Source organism: Nyctibius grandis, chromosome 4 (genome assembly GCF_013368605.1).
Source record: "Nyctibius grandis isolate bNycGra1 chromosome 4, bNycGra1.pri, whole genome shotgun sequence".
NCBI classification, from domain to species: domain Eukaryota; kingdom Metazoa; phylum Chordata; class Aves; order Nyctibiiformes; family Nyctibiidae; genus Nyctibius; species Nyctibius grandis.
Genome location: NC_090661.1, coordinates 56,588,097 through 56,597,757, shown reverse-complemented (window position 1 = coordinate 56,597,757; position 9,661 = coordinate 56,588,097). Strand labels below are relative to the sequence as shown.

Here is a 9,661-nt window from a genome sequence, read left to right as displayed (position 1 = left end):
GGAAATGGGCTCTGCTCCATTAAAAGCCTGAGGATGGGTGCTTAGAGCTTTTTTTTTTCATGTATTGGTGATTCTTTTTAAGTAATTCTGCTGATTTTTGTATTCAGGGTCCACAAGAAATACCTTTGCTTAGGGAATGGGATATCTAAGGTCTGCTTCCCTTTTAGATGAGATATCTCCTTATTGCTCTAATCATCAGATTACAGGATCATTGAGAGGGAAGGAGATAAAATGGTGTTCTCCACATGCTCAGGGGAGCTAAGATCACAGTGAGGCCAACGTGTTCATGAAGCCAAAGACCAGTCAGTGATCAGGTGCACACTGGAAAGTAGAAACTGGGAACCTGGCCTGATCTGTTCTTGGGACTGCTGCTGCTTTGCAGAGAGAAGAAAATCTCCTCTGTCCCACCTGACTGCCCTAACCACTGCACTCATTCTTTTTCATCTTCTTTTTTACACTCTGGCCTCAGTGATGCTTCATCCCTGAGTATGTGCAATAACTCAGGTTCAACAGCAAATACAGATGGTGGCCTGGCAGAAGAGTGAGAGCTCATGTTCACCTGTTTGGAGGTAAAAGGAAGCCTAGAAGTGGGTGATGTCACTCTTGGAGAGTGCGCTTCCTGGGTGAGCTCTCCAATGCTAAGCTGTCTTACGGAAAACAGATGACACTAAGAACAGCTCTGTGAACAGTCACATACATTTCTAAAGGATAGTGTAAACTTGGCTTCCCATTTCTGCTGCAAAATGAATTACTTTTAATGAAATAGTCACAGTAGTTGGATTCTCTGCAGCATCCAATGCCCTTGGCTTGTGCTTGCAATCTTCTCAGGGGCCTCAGGCACAGAGGCATCAAAACTCTGAATCACAAGAGAAGTAAATGTCTAGCTGATCAGTCTGGAAAAGCCCCTGAGCATGTCCAGGTGCATACAATGAGGTACACAGAGAGCTTTCTGGCCAGCCAGGAAAGCACATGTGAGTTTGTGGTGCCCCTGTGAGTAGGTGGTCTTGGACAGTAGGCTTCTGAGGTCATTTTCTCACACACAGATGTGACTAGTCAAGTCTTTCATTTGTGACTTTTTTGTGTGCTTGGGTGATTTTTTTTCGGATATGGTCCTGAGTAGCTGAGATTAGTTCCACAGGCACCACTGGTGGCGGTGGGGCCGTGTCTTGATGTACCTGGTGCCCTCACAGTGCAGCTTCCAGGAAATAGATTTCTCAGATTTCCTCATTTAGAAGCAATCAGGAGTGAAGCAGCACCATCTGGTGAGCAAACAGCTTTTCTGTTTTGTGCGTGCATATGTTTTTGAGCAGTGCAAATTTTCATGTTGTCTGAAATGAGATTATCTGTGAGGACCCCCTTATGGGAGTAGCATAGGATGAGTATTCATCTCCTGGACTATTACATGGGACTCTAAAGGCAGAAAATTGTCTTCAGAATTGTCTCTCCAAATCATAGAGATAAAAATCAGCCCTAAAGTGGACAAATTAGCTATATCCTCAAAGAAGCAAGTTCTGTCAGTCATAAAACTTAGTCCATCTTATTTCCAGGTCTTCTGGTGGAATTATTCTAGGATAACTTCAGCTAATCCCAGTTTTTGTCCATTTTCTTTCTAGGATATACTGTCCAAAATAAGTACTGCCATTCTGGGTTGAATGGTAGGGAAGATTGTGTAATAGGGAAGAGGTAATATATACAACAAGTGTTATCACCAAGTCTATTACAGATAAACTGCTTAGAGGAACACTGTCCTCGAGGTGTTGGCATGCTTTTGTGCCATTGTCTGGTTTGATTGAAAGCTCTTCATGAAAGCAACCTTTACCTGAATATCACAAATATATTGTCATTGCGTAACACAGACAAAGAGAAGAAAAGAAGCAGAGAGGTAAACAGTTTCCTTCCAGGCTATGCAACAGGTCAGTGTAGATTTGGAATTAGAATTGAAGAGCTTTTGACTTCTATTCCCATGTTTATGGACAAACTGTTTTTCTGGAGACTATATGAGTAAAGGTCTTAAGATAGGAAGCTTCACGTAAAATTAGCCCCTTCAGATAGGGAATTCCCTAAGGGCTTTTTAGGACAGGTTCTCACCTCTTTACTTCTTAATAAATTGTTAGCAAGTATGCTTGGTAGGAAAATCCCTCAATCATTAAGACCATATGAGAATCTGCATTTTCTGCTTCATAATGAAAGGGTCTCTCTTGTCCATTTGTCACTGGCTGATCACTTGCTAACCTAGAAGTCACAAAAATATCAAATGGAATAGTACATACCAAGTATGAAGTAACAATCCCCAATCATATTCTAAAGGCTTACAGGATGCAAATTCTATTATAAAAGTACCTTTACATTTCAAAGAACGGCCTAATAGAGCGGGCCACTTCTATCTTCATGGCTTAAACAACAAAAAAGACCTCTACAAATGCAGCTGCTGAGTCTTTTATGATCTTATGATTTTAAAATAACCATTATCAAGATTTTTGTGAGGGCTGACTCATGAGTCTTGACTGTTTGTGATTGGCCAGAGTAACACATGGATGATTCAGATTCAGATTGTATTTAATTATCTGTGAATTCAGAGCTGTAATAAAATGAAATTAATTCTGTGAAAGTACATAAATTAACCACCAAATGCAAGCATGTTGTAACTACATAGAGCAAAAATATCAAGACAGGAAAAAACCCTTCAGAAAACTGTAACCAATATTTTACAGAACCCTTACAGCAAAACCACTCTATATCCATTAGTCATAATTTTGAGGCCAGGTCAGTTAAATTCCATGTCTACTTCGCATTCCAAATAAATAGAAATTGACAGTTCAATGTGTATATACAAAAGTCTGTCTGTCTGCTGTGTTTTGTAATAAATATTATATGTGATGAGATAGGGAACAGGTGGTAACTTATGTTTAAAATGAAATGTTTCATTCTTTGGTATTCTTAATAAATTATGACTGCAGCTGAGTAAATAGTTCACGGTGAATGATTTATCCAGAGGCAGCTTCTGAACCGGCCTGCTGGATATGTGGAAATAGATTAGGCTTAGCGCCGATGCTTTTGTTTGGGAGTTGATTTCTTTTCAAAGTCTGACTAATACCTTGGCTCACTGATAGTGGTTTTAAATATTCAGAACTGGAGCTCTTATGTTGAGTTACAAGTAGCTAGATATATTGAGAAGTATCATTTCAATGTCAAAAATCAGAGGCGGCCTAACTATAATTTAAAACTACTGTACACAGTAATTGAAAATGTAGTTACCATGAACCCTTATGGTTCTTCCATTTGTCAGTAACACAGCAGGTGTTATTGCAAATAGGCCTGCTTTTTGGAAATACTTATATCAAACACATAAATGTTTGAATATTTGATTATAGCTTGGAAATGTTTTGTTGTTCTTATACAGGGCTAACTGTAACTGGACATCCAACTACTAATACAAATTGCTTCCTCTGATGTTATGGAGAAAGCAGGACCGTGAGCATAGCACTTTCTGTCAACAGCCTCTCAAGTTGAATCACTCCAAAGCAGAAAGGTGCAATTGGTTTAATACGTCTTTCTTTGCACAAGTTTTAGCAAATCTGGCTCATTATCTCTAAATCCTTTGCAACTCTCTCACCATTTCTTTGCCCTAGATTTCTCCTCTAAAATGAGGCCCACTGGAACATTCATATCCACATTTCCAAGGGCCCTTTGTAAGAGCTTATAGAGTGCAGAGTGTCAGCTCTGCAAAGGCACGTAGCTACCATAGCCAAGCGTAACAAGTTGATAAATGTCTTGCCCTTTGACCAGGAGAGCACCTGATAAAAATAAGGCCTTGTTTTTGTTAATGACATTGACTCCTCCTGCTGTGCTGAAAATAAACCCACTCCAATGGTTTGGTTTGTCTATTAAGAGACAAGACATTACTTCAGGTCCTTTTATTTAAAGTGTTACATCATTTTTATTCAGAAAGAAAGAACACCTATTCCTTAGAGATACATGGCTTTATATTCGGTTTGCTGATGAAAAACAGCCATTGCCATTTGTCCTCCCTTGAAATAGGGTGCCTTATCAATCTGACCAAAAGTTTATTTAAAGATCTTCTTCATGTCTGTTAGCTCAAATTCTGTTTGCATGTAGCCACTGATTGCTGCCCACTTGCATGAATTTCCTCTTTCTCCTCCTACTCACAAAACATCCAGACTTCTTCTATGATGCTCTTACCAGGAATTATCTTAGACCATTACTGTCAAAAGCACAGTGGTATTGCAGCCCTCCAGTGATTAGCCACGGTGTGTTTTCTGATGGGATATGCTCCATTCTTTGGCCTGCTGAGGGTGCTGTGTATTCAGCTAATCCATTCTGAGTTTTGCCTTTGCAGGTATTTAGGGTGAGGGTAGCAGAATGAGTTGGCAGAGACTTGCCAGGAGGTCTGGGAAAATAAAAAAAAATCTGGCAAGAGTTGGAGAACATGGGAACTGAGGACAAAAGAAAGAGATAAGATTTCTTATTCAGTGGGAATGACAGAATAATTATTTCTACTTAATTTATTTACCTTAGTAATAGCTTCTGCTTTTTTCCATAGGATTTAAATACAAGAAGATGAAGACCACATTCTACATAAGTTTGATACTGGCTGGGCTTCATGCTGTTGCTCATGGTCAGCTCCCACCCAGTCACCAAAATGGACATGATCTAAATGAACCTAAACACCACATGCATCATGGAGGTGAAGCAATCGCTTGCCTCAAACTAGTACCAAACAATGCTGACTTTGCATTTCAATTTTTTAAAGAGGTTACACTAGAGGTACCTAATAAGAACATTTTCTTCTCTCCTGTAAGCATCTCCACTGCATTTGCGATGCTGGCCCTAGGGGCTAGATCAACCACTCAGACTCAGATCCTGGAAGGACTTACTTTCAACCTTACAGAGATTCAGGAGAAAGAGATACATGAAGGCTTCCACAACCTCATCCACATGCTGAGCCATCCTGAGAGTGGGGTCCAGCTCAACATGGGGAACGCCATCTTTCTAACAGAGAAGCTGAAACCTCTAAAAAAGTTTTTAGATGATGCCAAAGCTCTGTATCAGCTGGAGGCTTTTGCCACTGACTTTAACAATCCCACGGAGGCTGAAAAGCAGATCAACGATTATATAGAGAGAAAAACACATGGGAAAATTACTAATTTGGTCAAGGACATGGATCCACAGACTCTAATGCTTCTGGCTAGCTTTGTTTTCTTTAAAAGTAAGTCCTCTAGAATTCACATTCACATTATTCATTCTTATCAACAGATCTAATGTCAGCTACCTCATTTGGAAATTGCTCTGGCAGAAATCTCAAATGCTCTTTGCTGCACCAGAAGAGCCCCTAATGGCATATCGGAGGTGGTGGCAGGACCCTACTTGGCATGGGAAGACAGCTGAGGGCCACGCAGGCTTGATTCTCTTTGTGGCAGCAGCGGGAGCTCTGCTCCAAGCTGCATCCTCCCGTGCAGCCTAAGCTCGCTTTCACGGGCTTAGCCGTAACTCCTCTTGCCCCATGTTCTTCTAATGTTCAGCGAAGGCGCTGAGAGGCACGCATGACCTAATCCTTTTAATGCTTCTCTTTAAAAGTATGCATGATTCAATGGCCTAATTTACTACATACTCCTTTTTTTTTCCTATCAATCAGACTCCTTTATGTATACACACTAACATATTTATAAGAAGAAGCTAGTGATGAACAGGGGAGAACATTTTAAGGAACAAAGTGGAAACACAGTGCATTTCTGGTGTGGGTTAGATGCTGTGCTCTTAAGCCTGACATAACAGCACCCAGATATGAGACCCTACATTATTTTATCTACAAATTGAGGCTTATGATTAAAGTCAATAGAAATGAGATGCATGCAGTATGTGAGTACATAGATGATGTCAGGTAAGCCCTTAAATGACAACTTACAGAAGGGCCACTTAGATCACCTGAACAGAAAAGTAGTGGTAGTTACAAAGAAAATGCCTAATTAGTTAATGACTGGCATCTGAAAAATAAAGTGAAATTGGATTCTAATGCACTCTTTTGGCCAGCTAGAAGATTCTTGCCTTACTGTGGTATACATTTTAAAATGTTATGTTTGAAAATTCTGAATTTAACAAATGGAGGAATAGGTGAATATTATTACTAGTTATACAAAAGTCAATTTATGATGTCATGGGACATGGGATATTCAGTTGCATTCTCCTTCTCTGTATCAGGCAACTGGGAAAAGCCTTTTAAACCAGAGTATACTGAAGAAAGGGAGTTCTTTGTGGATGCTGAAACTACTGTGAAAGTCCCTATGATGCACCAGATGGGCATATTCGACTTCTATTTTGATGAGGAGATGTCATGCACCGTGGTACGGCTTCATTATAATGGGAGTGCTACTGCATTTATGGTTCTGCCAGCAAAAGGGAAAATGAAGCAGTTGGAGCAAACTCTGGTCAAGGAAATCATACAGAAATGGTCGGACCATCTCTTCCAGAGGTAATCTTCTGCCGGTCAGCTGCAGCGGCACCTAGCTTTATAGTCTTTTTTCTTTTTTGGGAATGCAAACACTATGAACTTGCTGATTCTGGGAACTGAGTGGGTTATTTTTGCCTTGTGCACTCTGGCTGTAAAAATCTTGCAGCTGGTTGGTATTTAACTATTCTCTTGTTGATACCTGAGTGACTTGCTGCTCCCCCCCACCAGAGCAGAGACCATCATGATGGGCTCCCAGGAGTCCCGAATAGCGAGCCTAGATCAGCGTTTCTAAAACAGCCCATTGGCTGAGTGGGAAAGTGGCAATTCTAAGGCAAATCTCCTGTACCGAGTCTTCAGCTAATGTGTTTTACCTCTCATATGTTACTGACACACTGTGACTCAGTCATATGCCTAAACGTTAAATAAACCATAATTTGTCTATCAATACAGCAATAAATACAGTTTGTAGTAATGCATACATATGTAATATGTCCTACACAAGTAACTTCCTTACTAGAGCCATTGCAGCACACAATCATTGTTAGAACAGGCTAGTGATTAATTGTGGGTGTCCTGATTTTCTGGCATTTTGTTTTTGAAACTATAAAAATCTAATGAGGTACTGTTGGCTCCTACCATTGACACTAAAATCAGCTAACACATTTTACAACCTTGTTTGTCTGGGAGGGAAGAGATCTTAGCACCAGTAGATGAGTAATATCAAGCTAATACGTGCCTAATTTACCAAGCTCTGCCCTGATTCACAACTAATAAGACTGTGCAGTTCACACCCATGATCCTTGGTGCATCATTATAAAAATGCCAGCATAGTTAAAAACATAATGGTAGCAAATTGGATATGAGCTACTAACATGATACCTCAAACATGAAAAACAAAAATGTATAATTCTCAGCTGCAAAATCAGGAAAATCCTTATCTAAATGAATTCTTGGTGCAAGTTTCTTCAAGATCAACATAGGAATAAGTCCTTCATGGGAGAGGCAGTGAGAACCAAATGGCAATTTCAGTTCTACTATTATGTTGATGCCAGTGCTAATACTCTTGGTCCCATCATCTTCTAGTGCACTGGGCAGTATCACATACAGGCTACAGCAGTGGGGTTTGGATCCTGTCTGTTTTGCTATTCAACCACACTGTCTCTGGGCAAGACAGCAAAAGCTACCTAAAGGGTAATCACTGCAGTAGGTAACTTGGAGGTTTCGAGGATCCCTAGACAGTGCATGAAGAGAAATCCAACAGAAAGCATACTAAGCAGGAGCTACCTACAGACAGCTCACAGTCAAAGGCAAACTTGATCATGGCCAGCCCACGGGAAGAAGATGATTAGAGGATAGGGTGTCCAAAGGTGCAGGCAGCAGGGCAGAAACCTTCCCTGGAGCCACGCCAAATGACACAGTTATGCCAAAATTACTGCTTTGTTTTGAAGTGCTGGGGTTTGCCCCACTCCTCCCCAAGTAGACTCTGTTTTAGGTGCCCCACTTCTGGTCTCCACCTGCTTGAGCGACATAGGCTGTCATCTCCACACCTCATCTTCTCTGGCTGTAAAGAGGAGCTCTTGTTACTCTTCTCCTTTGCAGAGTGTTCTCAGATTTGCTGAAGCAAAACACCAGATAGATGTTACTATTATAATTACTGTTACTGTTACTGTTACTGTTACTGTTCCTAGTACTAGTACTAGTACTACTATGAAGAAGAAGAAGAATGATAGTGCCTGCATCACCTTGAGAAGCACCAGCAATTGAATTAGTGCTCATTGTACACTCAGGGTCCAGCCCCCTGGGGTTTGACGCTCATGGGAATTACATAGCTTTCTCACCAAAATTTACCTCGGTGAAAAATCCATCTCACCACTTTCTGTGTTTGTGTTCTACCTAACAGCCCGATGAGTCTCTACTTCCCCAAATTTTCTATTTCTGGGAGCTATGAAATAACGAACACCCTTAGCAAGATGGGAATTGTGGATGTGTTCACCGACCAGGCAGATCTCTCTGGTATGACCGGCGCCCCAGAGCTGAAGGTTTCTAAAGTAAGTCTGTGGCTGTTGGCCTTCTCCTTTCTTTCATGAACATGCAGGAAAACCCCTCTGTGGTAGCACCCAGAAACACCAGCTAAACACAGCTCCCAGCTTCCCAGCTTGCCTGTGGCTGGGCTCAACCTGGCCTAAGCCTGCAAGCTTACAAGAGGAGCTAGGACCTTCATGACAGTGGAGATCAGATTAGTTTGCTGTACATCTGTGTTTTCCAAGACTGGTATCAGCCGAGATTTCTTGGGCAGTGTCTGGAACATGAGAGGAACATTAACCCCTAGCTCCTTGAGGGGAGTCGCTAACACTCTCGGGCACACCATAGCCTGTCCTCCCACCCTGGAGACTCAATTTTGGAGATATAGACAAACTCTTACAAGTGGAGCCTCCATCCTTCCAGTCTTTGGGACAGACAAAAAATACTCTGCGGCTTTTTTTTTTTTTTTTGAGATTTCTGTAGCTCCGTCTTGGTCCTCATTTAAAGCAGCCATGACTACAACACCACAGCTCGTATCTCTGCTGCCTCTACTTGCTTCCCAGTGGATCCTCCAAAGCAGGGCTGCTTTAAAAGGGGCCTGATTCATCTCTCAGGTGGCTGTTGTCTGCCCAGAATGACTGTGTGTTTTCTTTCTTCCTAGGTTGTTCATAAGGCTGCTCTGGATGTTGATGAAAGAGGTACTGAGGCAGCAGCAGCAACTGCTGCTGAAATAATTGCAGCGTCTCTTCCTCCAACCATTGAATTCAACCGTCCCTTCCTCATGCTGATTTTCGATAGAGATACAAACAGTACACTCTTCATAGCCAAAATAGTAAACCCAACTATCACTAGCTGAAGCAACATATTAATTCTGCTTGCTATTATTGATTAAAGAAGATGTGAAATTGCATGATGTGATTTATTTCCATTTGTACCAGCTTAGTATATAGTTCTTTTTTAGGAAGAGTTTTCAGCCTATGCCATTATCAAAAACTATTGGTATTGACCATGACACTTGCTCAAGAGGAAGCAAGGAAAATGTTTTAAATTCAGCTAGCAAAGAATGCCTTTTTTATTTGACTGAAAGCCAAGGAAAGACCCAAGATTTGCCAGCACTCAGAGAGAGAGACATTTGTATTACAATGGAAGACTTTTGCTTAATATGTGGTTGTC

General features: G+C 41.2%; 1 protein-coding gene across 1 annotated transcript; it reads left to right on the top strand.

Moving 5' to 3' along the window:
• The first annotated feature begins 4,578 nt into the window (after window positions 1–4,578).
• LOC137662493 (alpha-1-antiproteinase 2-like) lies at window positions 4,579–9,344 on the top strand. Its single transcript, XM_068398956.1, has 4 exons — window positions 4,579–5,227; window positions 6,217–6,487; window positions 8,367–8,514; window positions 9,150–9,344. The coding sequence occupies exons 1-4, from the start codon at window positions 4,579–4,581 to the stop codon at window positions 9,342–9,344; spliced, it is 1,263 nt and encodes a 420-aa protein (XP_068255057.1).
• Window positions 9,345–9,661: the final 317 nt, after the last annotated feature.

What these genes read in the sequence shown, in the direction of transcription:
- LOC137662493 (XM_068398956.1), top strand. Translation starts at nt 4,579, where the DNA reads ATGAAGACCACATTCTACATAAGTTTGATACTGGCTGGGCTTCATGCT. An exon ending in TAGCTTTGTTTTCTTTAAAA is followed by an intron (nt 5,228 to 6,216) that starts GTAAGTCCTCTA and finishes TCTCTGTATCAG; the next exon opens with GCAACTGGGAAAAGCCTTTT. An exon ending in TCGGACCATCTCTTCCAGAG is followed by an intron (nt 6,488 to 8,366) that starts GTAATCTTCTGC and finishes TCTACCTAACAG; the next exon opens with CCCGATGAGTCTCTACTTCC.